This window comes from Lepisma saccharinum, chromosome 17, assembly GCF_977018435.1.
Source record: "Lepisma saccharinum chromosome 17, izLepSacc3.1, whole genome shotgun sequence".
NCBI classification, from domain to species: Eukaryota; Metazoa; Arthropoda; class Insecta; order Zygentoma; family Lepismatidae; genus Lepisma; species Lepisma saccharinum.
This window is the reverse complement of record NC_139245.1, coordinates 60,357,110-60,381,193: the sequence shown is the minus strand read 5'-3', so window position 1 is coordinate 60,381,193 and position 24,084 is coordinate 60,357,110. Positions and strand designations below refer to the sequence as shown.

General features: G+C 36.1%; 1 protein-coding gene across 1 annotated transcript in view; it reads left to right on the top strand.

The window, feature by feature from the left end:
* Positions 1-15,021, top strand: part of LOC146001437 (uncharacterized) — a 28,812-nt gene extending 13,791 nt beyond the window's left edge. Inside the window, exon 2 of the mRNA XM_083138756.1 lies at positions 14,608-15,021. Coding sequence (XP_082994882.1) covers positions 14,638-15,021 — 384 coding nt within the window. The 5' untranslated portion in view covers positions 14,608-14,637. The remainder of the gene's footprint in view (positions 1-14,607) is intronic.
* Positions 15,022-24,084: the final 9,063 nt, after the last annotated feature.

The following is a 24,084-nucleotide window of genomic DNA, read 5'->3' as shown; positions in this document are numbered from 1 at the left end:
TGGTTAATCCAGGGCTTGACTGCTCGTATTCAAACTGTATTGCTTTCATTTTTAGTTTCATTTTACTTTCACTACTTTATTTTTCTTTTATTATTTCATTTTTCATTTATCTTTTTTAATTTTTTAATTGTATACAATTTACTGCAAAGAAAAAAATGATCCCTGTAATTAATGGTTAAGTGGAAGAGAAGGCATTAATGCCTTAACTTCGCCATGTAAACAAAGTCGTAAAATAAATAAATAAATAAGAAATTGGTTATTTAATCTCTATGTATAATATCAGTTCTTGAACATCCACACAGATAGTTATTTGTGATAATCGTGACTTTGCATAATGAATAATTCTTTCCTTTCTGGTATGTGCTGGTCAGTTGTTACAGTGTTGTCATATTGATGGAATTGATAATTCCACTGGTATAATAGCAGACAAAATTGACATACAATAATTTAATTTGATTCAGGGAAAATGATTTTATGTTTTTTATCTTAACATTAATAGTCCATAACATCATGAAAATAGCTCATGTTGCATGTTGCAAAATTTATGTGAATGAGTTGTAGGAGTAAGGCGGTGTGCTCAGGCAAAATCAGTATACGATGTATGGTGTCATTTAATTCAATACATTCATATATTTACACCTAATATCTCTCAGTACAAATTGGGTTAATCGAGGGATGCATGAGTAAATTATCACTTTGACAGAAAATATTTATTGATTGGTGTTTTCAATTTACAATAATATTTGGTTGTTGATAGTGCACATTTTGTAGCCTGGGAATTAATTATTTTGACTGTGGCAACCTAAGGTATAGAATTTAATAATCTGCAGAACACTTGTTAGTGTTACCGGTGTTACCAGGCAAGTTGTCCTAGAATAAGGAAAAAAGAATGGGTGTATCGGAAATTGTGGTGTCAGGCAAAGTTGTTTCTTGAAGGAGTCTAGTGACGCACACGGGTTTGAAAAACAGGAGTTTGTGTCTTGAAGTATCACTTTGAATTTTATTGTTAAGTTTTCAGAAACCCATGTCGCAGCAAGCAATTATTTTGAGAATTGGTTGATTTGTCTAATTTTTCAATATTTGCTTGTTAATAATAGCAACAATGGATATATTCTTTTGTACTTTGAATATGGCTTGCCTGTACATGTATGCAAATGAACAAAGAAGACAGAACTGAAATATTATGTATAATTTTGAAGAAATTGTGTGTTAGTTGCTGCCACATGCTGATTGACAGTATACTGCCGATCTGTCTGTAGTGCAATACACATGGTGTCATTATACATACCAGCTGTCCACCAAAGTTTAAATTATCTGCCTTTAACACTGCCTGAAGTTATTTGTACAAGCAGGTAATGTGCAATAAATGTTCTTGAAGTATGTAAAATTTCAATTACTGAAAATGTGTGAGAAAGTATTCCCTGATTTTAATGTAACCCAGCATAGATCCTGTGACCCGTGTGTTGTGGACTAATCTGCCAATAATACATACATTTCACAACTTCAAACAATGAAAGAAATATGCTTGGAAAAGTTGAAATCAAGCAAAGGCAAATCACTGTGAGACCTTCGTGTCACCAACCACTTCCTCCATTGTTCCCAAACACCATCCTTGCTACCATCGACATCACTTCCCTTTACACCAACATACGTACCTTACTCCCATAGCCATTGCTCCATTGAGATCTTCCTCAGCAGCAGACCAGCACTAACTTTCTGATCCACCTAACTCACCTTGTCCTCACATGCAACAACTTGACCTTTGAAGACCAACGAGACCTACACACCCGAGACATGGCCATGGGCACTAGAATGGCCCCATACTATGTCATCTTCGTGGGGAATGCTCTAACAAAATCTCCTGGAGACCCAACCTCTACTCTGCCTTCATTTTACAGACAACATCATCATGATATGGACCCATGGAGAACCATCCCTATCCCCTTTTCTTGACTCACTGAACCAACCAAATCGCCTTTCTTGTTGTACACATTGAGAAGGGTAATTTGAAAACGTCTATCTAAGCCAAATCCATGAACCACATGCAATACCTACACTTCTTCAGCTCTCACCCATTCAACACGAGGGTCTCCCTGATGGTACAGTGGTAGCATCGTCGCATTGTAATCAAGGGGTCATGGGTTCGATGGGTTTCTGGTGGAAGCACATAGTGGTTTGGATCCCACTTTAAACTCTAGGTCCAGCCACGATTAGTCTTACAGTGCATAAGGTGGACTTAAAACACAAACTCAATCAATCAAAACCATTGAACACCATGAAAGCCATGCCATTCTCCCTGGCCTTCAGGAGACACCACCACAACAGTTCACCCGACAGAACTACAACCTGCACCGAAACCAATCCCTGGTCAAACATGGATATTCATCCAAGCTGGTCAACATACAAGTATCCGAAACTGCTTTATACACATCCACCAAGAGACCTGCCACTATCTCTCATGTACTTGTCACCCAATATCACCTCCATCTCAACAAAATCAGGCACACCCTATGCTCCCTGCTCCCCATTCTTTACACAGATCCTGAAACATCTTTTCTGACAAGCCCAGAGATGTTTTCAAAGAATTCCTCCTTCCCCAACCTCCAAAACATCCTGGTGCACTTCACCACACAACCAATACCTCCTCACTCACTGATGCAGGCATCCAACGTGCCAAAACCTGCCCCATTGTCATTACTTCTCACACCCTCCAGATTCACACGAGTAACCTTCAACCCAAAGGGGCATGCCACCAAGGTGGAAAAAACCTTGATTTTTATTGAAAAATTATATCTGATGATTTTTTAAAGTTAAATCGGATCTTTCATTTAAATCGATTTTTTTATCTTTTTAAAAACACAGTTAAAATTGCTTGAATCATTTTTGGGACCATACATGTAGATGTATGTTTTTTTATAAAAAGGCTTTTTCTGGTAAAGGGCCCTGTATAAAAACAATAGTTTGATTAAAGCATATAAAGAAATATATGTAAATATACATTTTTCTCATTCTTATATTGTGTGTATTAATTTACTATGTAAATGTTTGTTGAGTGTGTTCATGAAAATTTAATATTTTCAGTAATTTTTCTTCCAGGATAAATAAAACATTTCAGATGTACTATATAATTGTAACTTCAAACATTTTTTTATAGTCTTTGTAGCTAAATTTTGGCAATTTTTTAATGATAGTTTTCAAGATATGAGCTGCCATATTTATTTACAGTTTAATGATGATGATATTTTTTATGGTTTAACATGATTAGTTTTTTGTATATTATTCTACACAAAATGTTTGCTATTTTTGTCTATAAAAAATTATTGAATTTTAAAAAGAGAAATTTAAGTGTGTTTACATATTACATTTCCTTCCTTATGAGCTTCACCCCCATCGGTACATGTATTTTTTTTTGTCCTTAGGACCAATTAACACTATTAAATGATTACAAGGTTATTTTAATTTCACTAAAAGTGAAATTTACAAACCCTTATGTACACTTCTCCAAAAGTTACTTGACCGTCCTGAAAGTTTTCTAAGTCCAGAAAGCGTTAATTTGGCACCGTAGCTCTTGAGAATGAGCATAGAGTAGCCAACTTTAGTGCAGGTCCCTCTACTAGGCAAGAAACCCTCTGGTGGAAGATTTACATTCTTTCTAATAATATGAAGTCAGAAACTATAATTGCTCAACATATTGATAGAGAACAATATGGAAAACTCAAGTATGAGGAATAATTTAAGAGAATACTTGTGATTCGGCACATTAAAATTGGAATCAGAGAAACTGTTGTGAGGTTGGAAACACTGTACTTGCTCGTGGTAAACCTGCATGAAAATCGCTGTCAAGTTTGAACACAGGAGGACATAATTACGAATAGGTTATCCAAATAAAATATAACAACACCTTGCAAAGTACTGTGCAATGAGAGAAACTAAAGAATCTCGCACTTTACAGCGAAAATGTGTTCGTCGCATAGAAAAGTGGTAGCTTGAGCAATCGTCAACACGTTTCAAAGAATTTGCTACAAGCGATGTTGTAGAGTATTGGTAAAGTACTCACCTCACAAATATCTTTTTCCTAGGGATTAAGGGTCGTGGGTTCAAATCCAAAGTAGTCCATTTTTTTTATTTCTTCCTTTCTTTTTTTTTCTTTAAGTGTGGCTTCAGATATCTTGAGCATGGAATTTAGTAATGAAGTTGAATAATTCTGTTTCAGAATGTTCACAAAAAATAATTCGGTGTTGAAATTGACGAATGTTTCCAGCAGTTCAATGTATTTGTTTCTTCTTTCTGGCACTAACTTTCATAAATTATTGTCGTATTCCAACCGATAGTATTTGGTCAAACAAGGAATGTACTGACTATGGCTCGGAAGTTCATAAAGAATCATCTTTTCTGAGCCTTTAGGTAATTTTTGATCCAAATTGATGAATGTTAGTGCCAGAAAGAAGAAACAAATACATTGAGCTGCTGGAAACATTCGTCGATTTCAACACCAAATTATTTTTTGTGAACATTCTGAAACAGAATTATTCAACTTCATTACTAAATTCCATGATCAAGGTATCTGATGCCACCAAAAAAAAAAAAAAAAAAGAGATTCGGAGTACTTAATTCTTAGGAAATAGATATTAGTGAGACGAGTACTATACCAATACTCTACAACATCGCTTGTAGCAAATGCTTTGAAACGTATTGATGATTACTCATGCTACCAACGAGTAGCATGTGTTCTATGCGACAACTCATTTTCGCTGCAAATTGAGAGATTCTTTAACTTTCGCTCATTGCACAGTACTTTGTAAGGTGTTGTTATATTTTATTTGCATAACCTATTCGTAATTATGTCCTCCTGTGTTCAAACTTGACAGCGATTTCCTCCAGGTGTACCACGAGCGAATACAGTGTTTCCAACCTCTCAACAGTTTCTCTGATTCCAATTTTAATGTGCCGAATCACAAGTATTCTCTTAAATTATTCCTCATACTTGAGTTTTCCGTATTGTTCTCTATTAACATGTTGGCTGAATATAGTTTCTGACTTCATGTTATAAACAATATTGTAAGTCTTACACCAGAGGGTTTCTTGCCTAATAGAGGAACCTACAGTAAAGTTGGCTACTCTCCGCTGGTTCTCAAGAGCTATGTTGCCAAATTAACGATTTCTGGACTCTTGAAAACTTTTTCAGGATGGTCAAGTAACATTTGGAGAAGTGTACATTATTCTATATATTTTTTTTATTTAAAGTGATTTCATCGCTATTTTAATCAACCTGATTTAAGTCCTTGCACCTTGCCTGCCACACCTCAAACCTTACACTGACCCACACACATTTTGCTGCCTTAAATGTTAGACCTGTTTCTAGGTTTATTTGATCTGCTAATTTAAAAAATGGCACAAGTTTTCCTCTATGAGCTATAGTGTTTAATGTACAGAACATATGCCATATACCACTCTTCACTCTGCTAGCCGATAAGAAATACAAGTGTAATTTCATAAATATTGCACGAAGTGGCAACACTGCAGAGTGGATTATACAATCAGAGTGAATGTTACATCACTTGCAGTGGAGGCAGCAGGTGTGTTCATCACTTCCCTAGTCAATGCCAGTTGGAAGAGATGAGTGTTAGAAGTGGCATCTGTAGGCATCTTGGGTACTGTGGCAGTTCAAGACAAAAGATCGTGCATTACCTTGTTCATAAAAAAATCTGGATTTTTTTATTAAAGTGTTCAAATACGGAGAAACTAGTACTCACTTTTATCCGTGAAGCTGTTTTTTCTTCTTTTTCGATTAATTTCAGTGGCCACTGCCACTGAATCGAAAAAGAAGAAAACACAGCTTCGTTGATAAAAGTGAGTACTAGTTTCTCCGTATTTATATACCACCGCATCTCTCTTTTCCCAATTATGAAAGTGTTCAAATTAATGTATTTTAAGCATGAAGGAAACATTAAGAATTAATAAAGTGAATAGAATACTACATGAAAATTACTTATTTCATACCAAAAGCACAGATTTATGATACAAACTTCCCAGTCATTAGACACACAAGAAGCTCCTTTTGTAATATTTCCGAGATTGGAATGTGCCAAGATGATCCTGCATGAGATACCAACAATAATCTGCCATCTTGTGTGCATCCCATCTTCCTTGATATTTGGCATCCATTGTTTTTATGTCCTGATGAAATCTTTCACCTTGTACTTTGCTTAAGTCACCAAGGTTCCCTGGAAAGCTATCTAAGTGACAGTGCAGATAATGGAGTTTGACACTTATGTTACAGCCAAGCTTTTGAAATAAAAGATGATATCCTCTAGTAATTGCTTGTAGTTGTGTGCCTTCTTGTTGCCAAGAACGTTTTTCACATTAGGAACAAATGAAGACTAGGCACATGATTCAATTTTATTCATTCATAATACGAAGGTGGATTGAAAAGTTCGTGGCCTGACCTAGAAAATGAGAAGATATTTGAATAAGTTATGTTTTATTTTTCCACGTAATCCCCCTCGAGGGAGATACATTTACGCCACCTCTCCGGTAACGCTGCTATACCACTTTTAAAAATGATTCCTCAAGGTCTGCAAAATACCCCAGTACAGCACTTTTCATCTCTTCATCCGAAGAAAATCGCCGACCCCCAAAAACTTTTTCAGGTTTCCAAACAGGTGAAAGTCCGAGGGGGCCAGATCAGGCGAATAGGATGGGTGCGGCAACAGTTCGAACCCACAGGAATGAATTTCTGCCATGGATGCAAGGGACGTGTGAACGCGCGCATTATCCTGGTGAAACAACACCTTTCTTCGCAGCATTCCTGGCCTCTTAATTTTAATTTCCTCGCGTAAACGTCGCAGCAGGGTGCAGTAGTATTCAGAATTGATAGTCTTTCCTTTTTCCAAGAAATCGATTAAGATAACGCCCCTAGCATCCCAGAATATTGATGCCATAACCTTGTTTGCCGACAAAACCTGTTTGGCTTTCTTTGGGGTAGGAGATCCTTGTCGTTTCCATTGCTTTGATTGTTGTTTTGATTCCGGTGTATGATGGTGCACCCATGTCTCGTCCATAGTCACAAATCTGCCAATAAACTCCTCCGGATCACTTTCAAACAGTTCCAAACAATCACGGGAAAGGGTGAGTCGAGTGCGTTTGTGTTCAACTGAAAGCAACTTGGGTACCCATCTCGCAGACACCTTAGAAAACCCTAAATCGTTCACGATAATGTTTTGTGCTCGCTCATAGGAAATACCCACAGTCTCAGCTATCTCACGGATTTTGATTCTGCGGTCACTCAAAATCAGGTCACAAATTTTATTGACATTTTCTGTTGTGGTCGACGTTGCAGGCCTGCCACTGCGGGGGTCATCTTCAATGCTGTTTCTTCCACGCTTAAATTCAGCCACCCACTTTTTCACCATGGAATACGTGGGCGCGGAGTCTCCAAGCATCTCTACCATGTCCGTATGAATTTGCTGTGGTGATAAGCCCTTTTTATGCAGGTACTTAATGACAGCGCGATGCTCTATTTTCTCCATGTCACAAATTTCCGTCACTTCTGCCCACTAAAAGTCCTCACCTGAAACAATAGAGCAATGAAATGAAATGAAATTTTACACAGTGACTACCAAAGGATACAGCTATGCAACTAATGTATGAAACTTAAAATTAAAAGCTTCCTTCCTACTCAGGCCACGAACTTTTCAATCCGCCCTCGTATCAAATGTGGGTCAGTTATGTTGTCTGATCAGTGAACCATCAAAACTGCCTACAGTTTTTGCATGATAAGTCCAGGTAACTTTTGCACTATGTATTCAGTGTGCTTCTTCAAAATTTTTACCAAGTATTTAATCAGGCCTAGCTTTACGTGTAGTGGTGGCAGTATGATTTTATCTCGTGCTCCCAAATGTTCATTGATAACATTTTGTTTTCCAACAACCATATATTCCCTCGTAGGCCAATCTTTTCTCACCCAATTTTGATGTTTGGCTCTACTATTCGAAAAGCATAACAAGAAAAGATGCTTTGTGTAGCCACTTCGTTGACGAAGAAGAAAATTAACCATGTTCAAGTCTACACATATCACCCATTGATGTTTTTTGGTATTTTATATTTTCCAAGACTAAAGAGATGGTCTTGGACTCTTCTTTCATCCTGGTGGGGTGACAGATTGGAATAGTACCATATTTGTTATATATATATATATATATATATATTATAAAAGAACACATTTCAAACTATGTTTTGAACTGCTGAAAAACCAATTTTCTTCAAAAGGTTTCTGATGTCATTGCAGAATACTTAATAGTTGTGTTCTGTAAAGAATGAGAGCAAATGCTTTTTTTCTCATTTGATAAAATGTAATTCTTGTTTCCAGGCTGAAGTACTTTCTTTTCCTTTAGTCTGGAGACAAGCAATTCCAAAGACTCCTTGGAAAGATTTAAGTCCTTGATCAGATCACATTTTATTTTCAGCTCATTTGAAAGTACGGAAAAAATTATTAAAAACGGTATTTGTTACATTGTAATACGTCAAGTAGTTCTCAAGTAATTGTAACCTGAAGTTGAGCGTGTGATATGTTTGTGTGGTAGTTGTGCTGTCTAATATGTTTGTGTTCATCTTGTGTAGTAATTGTGCTGTCTAATGTGTTTGTGTTTGTCTTGTGTAGTAGTTCCTCCATTCATATTGGGGGTTAGGCATAGAGCTGACAACTCTGCACTGTAAAAAGACATGTCAAGAAACAGCAATATAAGGCCATGGATGTTCCCAAGGTAAAATATTCCGGAGGTAAAATAGTCCCCGATAAAATAAACCATTCTTGTAATAATACTTAACTCCATATCCGCAAGGTTTCCACGTTCTAGTCAAGGCTCACAGGTGTACCGGAAGTTAAGAGCTGAGTCACGCCACTTTGACTCAGCCAGCTATCATGCCGTGGAACACCGTTGCTGGAGTTGCTGTTATCAGAATCGGCCCGGGGAGAACACTGGTTTGCCCAACAAGGAAAAAACTTCTACCCCGAAAACTGTATTGTAACGTAGTTGGTGTTGCACTTCCGAAAGGTCACCATTAGACAAGGGCTGTTTAACAAAACCTAAAAAGGGACTAAGTTTAGGATTAAGTAAATGCGGTGATTGCTGCAGTGGCGAACTCTGAAAGGCCACCGGTGAAGCGGCAGGAAGGGGCATCTCAACAATTGGACTTTGAGGTATAGTATCTAAAGATCTACTAAAACGCTTGGTACCAGCCAAGGTAGTGGGCATCTGAAAACTAAAGGTACTGGATTCAAAAATATGAGCCATAATAAAAAGGCAACGAAATGAACTGAAATTTAAACAATTTAAAACCCTGAAAAAAAAATATATTAATAATCAAAGATAGTGGGTATAGGAAAATTCTGCAATTCGGCAAGGCAATACATTAGGTTAGCAACAATTCACTAATAAATTCAATTCCCCGAAAAAATTTCACTGCAAACCTGTTTAATAGAACTAAACGCAGTTTCACAAAAACACTTTTTTTACAATGACGATCCACGTCATCGATTCATTTTTACTTTGGATTCCCACTAGCTCTTACTTCACTTATGCTACCAAAACTAAGCCCATGATCATTCCTTCTTTTGACTACATATATACTTTGGAGGAATTAGACCCCGGCGATAGGAAATTATTATCAAAAAAAAAATGAAGTTACGATCTTTTCCCACAAAATTTTTAAGTAAAAAAAAGGAGATGAAAGATTCAAAAAAAAAAAATGTCTATTAAGGTACCCCGATAAAATAAACCATTCTTTTAATAATACTTAACTCCATATCTGCAAGGTTTCCACGTTCTAGTCATGGCTCACAGGTGTACCGGAAGATAAGAGTTGAGTCACGCCACTTTGACTCAGCCAGCTATCACACCGCTAGGTGTCAGTCTCGTCGCCCCCCAGGTTTCTTGGGAAAACAAACGAAGTTTCTCCGCGAACTGACACTCCCACGTATCGGTCTAATTCCTCTATACAGGGTGGGCCGAAGAATGTGGCGAAACGGGATAAACAAGTCCCGATTCACCACAGGAGGTCCCTGGATTATGGATAAGATCTACATTAGGAATAAGGATATTAAATTAGGCACCTGGAATGTTCTGAGCCTTTACCGGCCTGGGGCATTTCAGTGTACAGTTAATGAGATAGTTAAGTATAAATTAGATGTAGAAGCTGTCCAGGAAGTTAGGTGGCCAGGAGAAGGGAATTGTAAAACTAAAAATTATACTTTTTTGTATGGTGGTACTGAAAATCATAATTTTGGAACAGGCTTTTTTATGAATAATAGAATTATTTCGGCTCTTAAGAGAGTAGAATTTATTAATGATAGGATATCATATGCAGTTTTACAGGGTAGGTGGTGTAAAATTATTTTAATAAACATACATGCACCAATGGAAGATAAAAATGATAATACTAAAGATGATTTTTATATGGAGTTAGAACAGGTCTTTCATAAATTTTCTCAGTATGATAAGAAAATTCTGTTAGGTGATTGTAATGCACAGATTGGCAAAGAAGAGACATTTAAACCCACGATTGGTAAAGAAAGTGTTCATGAATTAAGTAATGATAATGATATAAGATTGATTACTTTTGCAACCTCAAAGAATTTAATTGTGAAAAGTACCACTTTTAAACATAAAGATATCCATAAATATACCTGGTCTTCTCCAGATGGTAAAACTCATAATCAGGTAGATCATATTCTCATTGATAAGAGAAGGCATACTACTATAATTGACGTTTGTTCACATAGAGGTGCTGACTGTGCCAGTGACCATTATTTAGTAATTGCTAAATTAAGAGAAAGACTCTCAGTGATAAATCATAAGCAACAAAATCTAAAAGTTCTAAAATTTGATACAGGAAAGTTTTCTGATGAAAGAATTAAGAAAGATTACCAAATTAAACTGTCAAATAGATTTGATGTTTTGCAGGATTTAAATGATGATGAAAATATAAATGAAACAGACGTAAATAAGAATTGGGAGCACATACGTAGTGCAATAGAATCAGCAGCTAAAGAAATCATAGGATACCATAAACCGAGAAAAAGTAAGCCATGGTTTTATAATGAATGTCATAATCTAATAGAAATAAGAAATCAGGCTAGACTTAGGTGGTTAAATAACTCTGATGATACAAAACTAAAGAATTAAAATAGAATAAAGCGAGAAGTTAACCGCACGTTTAGAAGTAAAAAAAGAGATTACTTGAAAAGCAAAATTAACGAAATTGAAACAAACAGCAAAAATAAGAATATCAGAGATTTATATAAAGGTGTAAATGAGTTTAGAAAGGGGTGGCAACCTAAAGTAAACTTGATAAAAGATAAAGACTGTGATTTTCTAGCTGACCCAAGCGATATTCTAAATAGATGGAAGAACTACTTTAATGACCTTTTAAATGTCCATGTAGGAGATAAATCAGAAGTAAATGAAGTCCACACAGCAGAACCTTTAGTTCCAGAACCTAACTTGACTGAAGTTAAAGATGCTATTAAAAGGCTAAAGAATAACAAAGCACCTGGTATTGATTTAATACCAGCTGAGTTCATTAAATATGGTGGAAATTCATTAATATGTCAAATTCATAAATTAATTTGTTTAATATGGAATAAAAAAGAAATCCCTCAACAGTGGAAAAAATCTATTATTGTTCCTGTGTTTAAAAGAGGTGATAAAATGAAATGCAATAATTACCGAGGAATTTCTCTACTCTCAACAACATATAAAATATTATCTAACATTCTTTTAACAAGACTAACCCCATATGATAATGAAATTATAGGTGATTATCAGTGTGGATTTAAACGTAACAGATCAACTACAGATCAAATTGTTCACATCAGACAGACACTTGAAAAAAAGTGGGAATATAATCAAAATGTCCATCAGCTATTCGTTGATTTCAAAAAAGCATATGATTCGGTCAAAAGAGATAAATTATATAAATTATTAGTAGAGTTTGGAATACCTAAGAAACTTGTTAGTATGATAAAAATATGCACCAGTGAAACAGAAAGTAAAATTCGTGTGGGTATTAATATGTCTGACAAATTTACAATTCGTGATGGGTTAAAACAAGGAGATGCATTATCTCCATTGCTCTTTAATTTTGCCTTAGAATATGCTGTTAGGAAGGTAAAAGAAACTAAAGAAGGACTAAAATTAAATGGTGTGACTCAGTTGTTAGCATATGCAGATGATGTAGACTTACTGGGGGATGATGTGAATACAATTAAGAATAATGCTAAAATATTTTTCAAAACTGCTAAAGAGATAGGTTTGGAAGTTAACAAAGAGAAAACTAAATATATGCTTACAGGCCGAAACCAAGTGTTAGGTAATAATCAAAATTTAATTATTGATAACAACTCGTTTGAACCAGTTTCCAAATTCAAATACTTAGGAGTAATATTAACAAATGAAAATTATATTAAAGAGGAAATAAAAAGTAGGCTTAATTCAGGAAATGCATGTTACTTCTCTCTTCATAAACTTTTGTCTTCTCGTTTAATATCTAAGAAACTAAAAGTTAAAATATACAAAACAGTAATTTTGCCCATAGTATTATGTGAAACTTGGTCCCTTATATTGAAAGAGGAACATAAATTGAGAGTATTTGAAAATAAGATCCTTAGGAAATTCTTTGGACCTAAAAGGAATGAGGAGGCAGGTGAGTGGAGAGGGTTACATAATTTAGAACTACATAATTTGTATTCATGTCCAGATATTATTAGAATAATTAAATCAAGAAGACTTAGATGGGCAGGCCATGTGGCACGAATGGGAGAGGAAAGAGGAGTTTACAGGTTTCTTGTTGGTAAACCTGATGGTAAGAGACCTGTAGGAAGGCCAAGACGAAGATGGAGGGACAACGTTGAGATGGACCTAAAGGAAATCGGTAGGGATGGAAAAGAGTATATAGATCTTGCTCAAGATAGGGAAAGATGGAAGGCCTGTGTTGCTGCAGCCATGAACCTTCGGGTTTAAGAAGGCTAGAGACTTAGTTAGTTAGTTTGATCAGATCACTCAATTCATTCTGGTCAAAACGTTCACTATGTGAAATTGTTTGAAAATAAGTGACACTAACCCCACTGTCTTCATTTTGTGCAGTATCAGACATGTAAGACTCATCTGCTGAGAGCTGTGGTAGTTCGTGGATAGGTGGAATGGGTACAAGATACGAGTGTGGAACAGGTCTCTTGGCTGAAGGTAGATCAGGATAAGACCACTTGTCACGATTATGAAGATTGATGCCTGGGATATTATCAATACAAAAATAACAGTCATATAAGTGTTTTTCTGTTTCCTTCAAACCATTGGTACTCCAAAATTTCAGGTAACTTCTCTTTCCATTTGTCCACTGCAGCAAATGCTCCGTACAATTTTGTCATGCAGTATGAGGAGCCCATGGCTTATCCTTATCTCCAATATTGACACCAAAATAAGGTACATATGCTCTTTTTGCAAACTCAGAAATAGTTTTCCTACCTGCTTTCAGTGTGTACTCTCCACAAATATAGCAAAATGTGTTGGGATTATTCAGGCAGCTCTGTCTTGAAGTATCCATGACCTGTATGGTGTTGGACCTGCAGAAATGAAATGATATGGGTGGGAATAATAGTTGTGAAACAAAGGTCAGTTATACATAAACAAATGTGGCTAATTTAAACACATAAATTGCCAAATCAATGAACAAAGCTTGTTATGATATCACCATTCTGCAAAGGAGATCTTTTAAAGAATGCACTAAAATTTTGTGCGTTCATATAACATATCATATCTGTATCTAACCAGATCTGATGCAGTCTATCAGATGCAATTTTCTGAATCAGCCCCCAAAACCCCAGGAACAGGCCTAAAAACCAAGACTCTCACATGCACACAAAGTTGGGCAATGTTATCTATACCTTTACCTGCAATATCGGGAGGAAGGAGGTGGGACATCCAAGGCCCTTAACCTGATCCTGATCAACAACCACCCCTCCTCCACCCACAACCTGGACTTAATAATTTCCGTTACTACCAACCATCAAAACATCCCTTTCAATGACTGCTTCTGCCAACACCTTAGTATGAAAAAGATGGGAGAGGCCTACATATCAGCCATGAATGCAACCAACCTCTGGCCTGAAAACAACTACCCAGTAATTTCCCCACCAAAACATCTCCACCCTCATACCTTCATAATCATCACTTTAAACTTTAGGCCTCCCCCATGGCGCAGTGGTAGCGTCATTGCCTTGTAATCAAGGGGTCCCGGGTTCGATACCCGGTGGAGGCACAAGTGGTTCGGATCCCACTTTAAACTGTAGGTCCAGTCCCGATTAGCCTTACTGTGCATAAAGTGGACTTAAAACACCAACTCAAATCAAACCAAAACTTTAAACTTTACACAGCTTCCATTTTCACAATCATCTTCTACCACTGGAGATGAGGCTGCAAAAATTTGGATTTTTCGATTGTCTGGTGACCTTTTTTATACTTGTTACCTACACACATATGTATATACATGCATCTTGTATTTTGTATTTTATTTGAGCACCATCTAATGTTTTTGTGTAAAATGTATTTTCAGATAGCAAGTGCCTCATCTTCATCAACACAGATGGAGTTTCACGATCACTCTCTGCCCAACCTACCGAAAGAAGAACCTGACCTCATGCATTCTTCAATCAAGAGTGAGCCAAATGAAGAGTCAGCCGGAAACACTTGGCAGCCAGCATCTTCATCACCAGTTATTAAATCTGAATCAAAGTTGGAACAAATGAAAGTCGAAGAGCCAGGAGATGTTGCCTTTCACATATACTTGAACTCTGGTGCTCGGATGACTGAATTTTTTCAGGAGGATAGTAAAGATCTTGATGCGAGTGATGACATTGTACAGTTTGGTGCTGTTGCAATTAAAAGTGACGAGACTGTAGAGCCTGAAGATGTGAAGAGTGAACTTGCAATTGAAGATGAATGTCCATCTGCAGAGACAGAAAGGTGAGTGCATGAAGTTATTTTCGCGTTAATAAAACCAAGTACCATAATACTTTGATCATACCTGCTCAAAATTTTCTCAAATTGAGGGATGTGACGACCTCATCACCCAGTGACTTGTTCACTGCAATTTACCAACCAACAGAGTGAAATGGTCAACATTGTGCTCTGTTGGGATTTACAGAGATGTCCTGTCATGGCTCTATGAGCATCCCACAATCGGCAGAAGTGGGGTATGGTTGGTGGACTACAATGTGATTCTCCCAGCTAGATCCGAAGGATCTGCTGACCAACGACAGGTGCGGTCCTCCATTCATATTGGGTGTTAGGCGTAGAGCTGACAACTCTGCACTGTAAAAAGACATGTCAAGAAACAGCAATATGAGGCCATGGATGTTCCCAAGGTAAAATATTCCGGAGGTAAAATAGTCCCCCCTTCTGATCTCCAGGCGGGGACTACTTTGGGAGGTCCCTGGACTAAGGATAAGACTTACATTAAGAATAAGGATATTAAATTAGGCACCTGGAATGTTCTGAGCCTTTACCGGCCTGGGGCATTTCAGTGTACAGTTAATGAGATAGTTATGTATAAATTAGATGTAGTAGCTGTCCAGGAAGTTAGGTGGCCAGGAGAAGGGAATTGTAAAACTAAAAATTATACTTTTTTGTATGGTGGTACTGAAAATCATAATTTTGGAACAGGCTTTTTCATAAATAATAGAATTATCTCGGCTCTTAAAACAGTAGAATTTATTAATGATAAGATATCGTATGCAGTTTTACAGGTAGGTGGTGTAAAATTATTTTAATAAACATACATGCACCAATGGAAGATAAAGATGATAATACTAAAGATGATTTTTATGCAGAGTTAGAACAGGTCTTTGATAAATTTTCTCACTATGATATGAAAATTCTGTTAGGTGACTGTAATGCACAGATTGACAAAGAAGAGACATTTAAACCCACGATATGTAAAGAAAGTCTCCATAAATTAAGTAATGATAATGGTATAAGATTAATTACTTTTGCAACCTTAAAGAATTTATTGTGAAAGGTACCACTTTTAAACATAAAGATATCCATAAATATACCTGGTGTACTCCAGATGGCAAAACTCTCAATCAGATAGATCATATTCTTATTGATAAGAGAAGGCATACTAGTATAATTGATGTTCGTACACATAGAGGTGCTGACTGTGCCAGTGACCATTATTTAGTAAGTGCTAAATCAAGAGAAAAACTCGCAGTGATAAATGATAAGCAACAAAATCTAAAAGTTAAAAATCTAAAATCTAAAATTTAATACAGGAAAATTTGCTAACTAACAAACTAACTCTCTAGCCTTCTTAAACCTGAAGGTTCATGGCTGCAGCAACACAGGCTTTCCATCTGTCCCTATCTTGAGCAAGATCTATATATTCTTTTCCATCCCTACAGATTTCCTTTAGGTCTATCTCAACGTTGTCCCTCCATCTTCATCTTGGCCTTCCTACAAGTCTCTTACCATCAGGTTTCCCAACAAGAATCCTGTAAATTCCTCTTTCCCCTCTCATTCGTGCCACATGACCTGCCCACCTAAGTCTTCTTGATTTAATCATTCTTATAATATCTGGACATGAATACAAATTATGTAGTTCAAAATTATGTAACCTTCTCCACTCACCTATCTCCTCATCCCTTTTAGGTCCAAATATTTTCCTAAGGATCTTATTTTCAAATACTCTCAATTTATGTTCCTCTTTCAATGTAAGGGACCAAGTTTCACACCCATATAATACTGTGGGCAAAATTACTCTTTTGTGTATTTTAACTTTTATTTTTTCTTCGATATTAAACGAGAAGACAAAAGTTTATGAAGAGAGAAGTAACATGCATTTCCTGAGATAAGCCTACTTTTTATTTCCTTCTTAATATAATTTTCACTTGTTAATATTACTCCTAATTATTTGAATTTGGAAACTGGTTCAAATGAGTTGTTATCAATAATTAGATTATTATTACCTAAGACTTTTTTTTTGGCCTGTAAGCATATATTTAGTTTTCTCTTCGTTAACTTCCAAACCTCTCTCTTTAGCAGTTTTGAAAAAATATTTTAGCATTATTCAAAATTGTTTATATCATCCCCTAATAAGTCTACATCATCTGCATATGCTAACTGAGTCACACCGTTTAATTTTAGTCTAGTTTCTTTTACCTTCCTAACAGCATATTCTAAGGCAAAATTAAAGAGCAATGGAGATAATAATACATCTCCTTGTTTTAACCCATCATGAATTGTAAATTTGTCAGACACATTAACACCCACACGAATTTTACTTTCTGTTTTACTATTGCATACTTTTATCATACTAACAAGCTTCTTAGGTATTCCAAACTCTACTAATATATTATATAATTTATCTCTTTTGACCGAATCATATGCTTTTTTAAAATCAACGAATAGCTGATGGATATTTTGATTATATTCACACTTTTTTTTTTTTTTTTGCTGATGAAAGAATTAAGAAAGATTACCAACTGTCAAATAGATTTGATGTTTTTCAGAATATTATTGATGATAAAAATATAAATGTAACAGACATAAATAAGAATTGGGAGCACATACATAATGCAATAGAATCAGCATCTAAAGAAATCATAGGATACCACAAACCTAGAAAAAGTAAGGCATGGTTTGATAATGAATGTCATAATCTAATAGAAATAAGAAGTCAGGCTAGACTTAGGTGGTTAAATAACTCTGATGATACAAATCTAAACAATTATAATAGAATAAAGCGAGAAGTTAACTGCACGTTTAGAAGTAAAAAAGGAGATTACTTGAAAAGCAAAATTAACGAAATTGAAACAAACAGTAAACATAAAAATATCAGAGATTTATATAAAGGTGTAAATGAATTTAGAAAGGGGTGGCAACCTAAAGTAAACTTGATAAAAGATAAAAACGATTATTTTCTAGCTGACCCAAGCGATATTCTAAATAGATGGAAGAACTACTTTAATGACCTTTTAAATGTCCATGTAGGAGATAAATCAGAAGTAAATGAAGTCCACACAGCAGAACCTTTAGTTCCAGAACCTAACTTGACTGAAGTTAAAGATGCTATTAAAAGGCTAAAGAGTAACAAAGCACCTGGTATTGATTTAATACCAGCTGAGTTAATTAAATATGGTGGAAATTCATTAATATGTCAAATTCATAAATTAATTTGTTTAATATGGAATAAAGAAGAAATCCCTCAACAGTGGAAAGAATCCATAATTGTTCCTGTGTTTAGGAAAGGTCATAAAATGAACTGCAATAATTACCGTGGAATTTCTCTACTCTCAACAACATATAAAATATTATTTTCCTGTAGTTTACGGTTATTACAAGCATAAGAAAACAAAAAATTAAATATGCTGACCAAGGCAGTAATTTATTTTGCTAAGAACACAATGAACTGGAATGGGGGACTGAAGTTAAACAAAGAATGGAAGAAGATGTTAGAAAGAGTGGAAAGTACAAGAGAGAAAGAGGAGAGGAGAAGGAAGAAAAATGAAGGGAAAAGAGCGTGAGATTAAAAGTCCAACCACATTCTATATGGAAGTAATTGTGTTTAGCCTTTTAGGTGAAAGTAAAGTTGGCATGTGAAAGTCACCTGCTAGAAACAACTTTCTAAATAGTCTGAAGGGAGTAATGTTTGTGTATATATAATGCCCTGTTTTTGTATCTTGTTACTTTTGTACTTGAAACAGAGTCTGAAGAAGACCTTGCTAGAATGTTGAAACGTTACGTTTAGTGTATGTTTTTATAAAAAAAATTACTGCCTTGGTCAGCATATTTAGTTTTTCATAATCATGGAAACAAGGCTTAATGGTGTCATAAGAAAACAGTTTTTTGTTGTGACGTTTCAGAAGAACACATGCTCCCTTCATCAGACATTTATTTTCATTTTGACTAAAGATACAGTTACAACAATGGTTAGCAATTTTTTTAACAAAGTAATCTAACATAGGAAGCTTGTTAGTATGATAATAGTATGCACCAGTAAAACAGAAAGTAAAACTACAATGCAAGCAATGCGTACATACAAGAAAAACTATATAGAATATTATCTAACATTCTTTTATCAAGACTAACCCCATGTGCTAATGAAATTATAGGTGATTATCAATGTGGATTTAAATGTAACAGATCAACTACAGATCAAATTTTTCACATTAGACAGGCAGTTGAAAAAAGTGAGAATATAATCAAAATGTCCATCAGCTATTCATTGATTTCAAAAGAGCATATGATTCGGTCAGAAGAGATAAATTATATAATATATTAGTCGAGTTTGGATTACCTAAGAAGCTTGTTAGTATGATAAAAATATGCACCAGTGAAACAGAAAGTAAAATTCGTGTGGGTATTAATGTGTCTGACAAATTTACAATTCATGATAGGTTAAAACAAGGAGATGCATTATCTCCAGTGCTCTTTAATTTTGCCTTAGAATATGCTGTTAGGAAGGTAAAAGAAACCAACGAAGGACTAAAATTAAATGGTGTGACTCAGTGGGGACGTGGGGCGTTTCCACTCCTTGCTGAGGTGTTTACTCTTTGGCGTATACCAGCTGAGCAAGATCTCGTCCATTGCCACTGTATGACAGATTGCTGAGCCTTCTTTGTGGCACCTGACACTGTGAACGTCATGACTCATGTCACTGAATGACTGGCTGGCACCTTAAAGGCAAATTTCACATACACAACCTCCCTTTCCTGCTAGTTCTGCCACCTAGCATTGCAGTCTGGAACTCATCCCGCAGACTGGTGGCATATGGGGCCTGGGCTACATATCCAGTAAATTTCATCTCTCTGTCACTTTATTTCACTATTTCATGGCATGTGGTTATTTATTGACCATACCAAATATTTTGTTTGAAGAAAATGTGAAAGTGCTCTTGGATGCAATGAATTGGGCAGTAGCTTGTCACATGGATGCTGGCATGTATTCTTAAATATCCTTCAGCATATCACTGAAAAATACTCTTCTTACAGATGATTGGCGTTCCTTGGTTGGGAGTGTTAGTTTAAATAGCATTAACACCTTGACTGCCACAATAGAAAAAAATCCCTGGGGCCACAATGTTTCATTACAAGAATATAATAAGAACGTTGGAAGCAATATGTTTCTTGATCATTAGATGAAAAATTGTTATTTTTTAAATTATTTTATGTGAGAGGTCATATGCAACTCAGGCAGTGGTCATTACATTGATGCCACATGAGTTATATATCGCTCACAGCATCTTTATTGTTTTTTTTTGGAGCTTTGTTATTGTTTTTTCTGAGCATTGAGTCTTGGGTTACTTGTAACTTGATATATCTTTTATGATTATACTTCGAGGCGCTGGCCAGCAATTCATCAATGCCAAATGCATAATCGCAAAAGGCAGAAATAAATATAAAAAAAGTTAATGTACATCTATTCATTTTATACACTTTTTAAATTGTTTGTATTAATTGTAACAATAACAGCATCACTTAGTAAGATTTTCACAAGATTTTCATGAACCATCTGCAAAGTTTTGTCCATGGGTCTACTCTTCACGTAACCTGTATGTAATAGCATGGTAGTTTGAGTTGCCTGTGCACCACGAGACTCCCAAGGTGAAAAGACATTTGAGTAAAGTATGCTTCACAAGGCCCTGGGCATAAAACTAGGTGAGTTAAATACAACTCATGTGGCAGGTAACGAGTTAACAAATTCATTTTGTTACGTTTGATGCCGATTATAATTTTAGATTATGTTTGATTAGATGTGTTAGGTTTGATTAATTTTATATTTTTCTTAGTTTAATAATTTTTGGTTTTGTGCCATTGGCTGTTACACTATTTTTTTTTACTTTTGAGTGTGTACAGAACCTGGTTTTCAGAATAAAAAAGTGGTGAAAATATTCAGGAATACATTTCTCCTATGGGGTCATATTTTGGACCAAGTATATCTGTTAATTGTGTACCTTGAAGCAAATGTTAGGTTAGAAAAGACATGCAAATCTATTGGTTTATATCACAATATTGTAAGATGAAAGGAAACTGTACAACTGCTACTATAATATACCAAATAGGAACAAAATTGGTCAGAGATTCATGTGGTCTAGTTGGTAGACTGCCATGCTAGGGAGGTGGGTTTGATTACCCTGGTGGGTGATCTAAGAAATTTTCCTGCCTTGTCTCTGCAAAAAGTGGCTCTGGGGCTCACCCAGCATCAAATCAATCGTTGGCTCTTGGCCTCAGGGGGTTAAAGGCAGGGGGAGCATGGTGCTGATCACATCACCTGCTTGACAATAAATAAATAAATATATATATATATACAGGGAGGTTATTTCAGTCGTTCACCGCCAGCGTGGCGGCCGGTCGGCGGACTCTTCATGCAACAGGTCCCGGCAAATTGCGTTCAGGAAGTCCGTAACAAAAACCGCTTGTTTTGTAATGTTTCCACTTTTCACAATTACAGTTACAATTACAATTGAAATAAGCACGTACCTTGTCGCAAGGATGCTGGAAAAGGTGTCCTCCCACATACAAATATTTCTGGCACCTTATTTCTGACATCTAATCTTAGATTAGACATCGCTACTTAACCTCAGTTGACAGAAAGGAAGACAGCATCCCGGCGCATAAAGCAAACCGAAAGCGTAAAATGATATTTAAAAGTAATAATAATGATGATCACTAACCTCCTGTGTTATAAGAGATGTTGAAAATGACCTACTTCAACAGCAATACAACACGTTTCTTAGGTTCAAGAGATCCTGTGTCTCGTAATTGCCTGACCACTTTTCTGCAAGAGTTCGTTTTCACGTAATTATCGTACATAAAAACTCTTTGTTCAAGACTATATTTGTTTAGCAGAATAACTAATGAATGAATAACAATTAACACACAATAAAGCACTAGCACGCCAACTCAATAACACAGTATAAACAACACACGTACTGATAAATGCAGACAGAAGTGAACATGAGCTTAGACTCTCTAGCTCTACGTCTGGTAGCCGACAGTGTTGCTAACCATTTTCCGGCAATGTCCCTAAAGACGTAGTCAAAATCTCCCTACAACTGACCAAATGCCCTTAAGATAAGTAAAGCGACTAAAAAAAACAACACCTCATTAGCATGCAAAACAGAAGATAAAATATACACATTTACTTACCAAATCTTTCTGCTCGGTGCTTCCACAATTAATGAAGGAGCGAATTTACAATACATGACCCCTCCCCGATTTTTGTAATATTTTGCATACTCACTAATTGAGGCCTCCTAATCACGAATTTCAAGTTAAGATTTGGGGGGTCACGTGTAGAAATTGCAAAATAAGTGACATTGAGTGGTCCGCGATCGGCACGATTGCTTATTATTTACCGGAAGATTTTGTGTTTCCAATACTTAAAAAACGAAATATACATTCCTGATATTACTACGACCCCAAATTTCAACTATGTTTGCCTATCCTAACCTAACCTAACCGTACCTGAATGGTTCGTGGGGCTATCCGTCAATGGTTTGTTGGGCTACCCGTGCATGTTTTTTTCGAGCCCAAATTTTAACTATGTTTGCCTAACCTAACTTAACCTAAACTTACCGAGAATGGTCAGTGGGGCTATTCCTGAATGGTTTTGCGGTAATTGTGATTACGAACCGATAAAAAATATTATTTTCGTAGCACTTTAACGGCAAACGTTCATCATCGAAGACGCCATTTTCGTATCCTGCAATTTTATGATTGATGTACTGTTGCCAAATTTACCTGTAATCAAATCAGTTCTTCTACATCGTGATTGTCGCTGTCACATGTAAGCACGTTCTTTGGGCAATATACTGAAATCCATAAGTTTATTAATTAGCCCACAGCCATCCTCCTGCACACTCCACCTAACAATCTGTACAACATTAACAACTTTTTTACTGTTCTCTTCCGCCATTCTTACACGATCCATGCTCTCCAAGTATGAAATCAACAGTGCGGCAACGCTGTAGACAGCGTAAGTAATTTTAATTTGTTCATATCAACAAATATGGCTACCATACTTGTATACGGAGAATCATTGCGAGAATTGAAAAGCTTATTTTACAACTTCTACACGTTAATGAACATTTTTTCCCCCTCACCCCAACATGTTAACTTGAGATAAATAATCACGAATAATTATTTCGTGAGTATAAGACGTAGCATAGAAATTACAGAAGGGTCCGGTATTGTAAATTCTTGCCTTAATGAATAATAGGGGTGTGCTGGACAGAATTTTTTGGGTCGGGACGGGATCGGGACGGTAATTTTTTTAAATCCCGACATTCGGGACTGAAAAATTTGCAATTTCCCGACCAAGTCGGAAAATTTTCTGGACGGGAAATGTTCGAAATTTCCCGAAGCACTGGAAATCTCGAATTTTACAAGTCATTTTCACTTTAAGTGATTGTTTTTGCATTTCTAGAATAAAAACTTACAACTTTCGATAAGTTCCAGAAACTTACAAGGCAGAAAACGTCGAGAATTAACGACTTTTTAAAGTAAAGAATCCAGCACACCCCTAATGAATAACGTTGAGTCGTTTACTGTTGATTATGTTATTTGAAGTCATACATGCTGCTGCTGTGAAGAGATAGATGTTGGTTGGTGATGCTGTATTTCCTGCATTCTTTAACAATTTTGGTCCCATTTTATTTCCCTTTTTTGTTTTTGTATCACTTAACATTGAAAATATTCTTTCCGTTTCCGCGTTAGAATGCGGCAATGTTAGCACTATTTTCGCGAGAGTGGAAATGTTTTCAAAAAGGAACTTGCCTTGAAAGTTTTTGGTAACCGATAACATGTTCCAAAATTCTGATGGAGATCTGTTAGTTAGTTCTTTTTTCTCCTCCTCGCTAAAGTATCCAGATAAACTAATTCATAAAATGTAATTTACCAAGATTGAAAAAAGTACCTACGTTTTCCCTCATTTGGCAAAATCTGTCCCTACGTTCCTACGCGGGCGAAATTTAGTGAAAAGTCCCTATGCGTAGGGACATGTCCCTACGGTTGGCATCACTGCCGACACG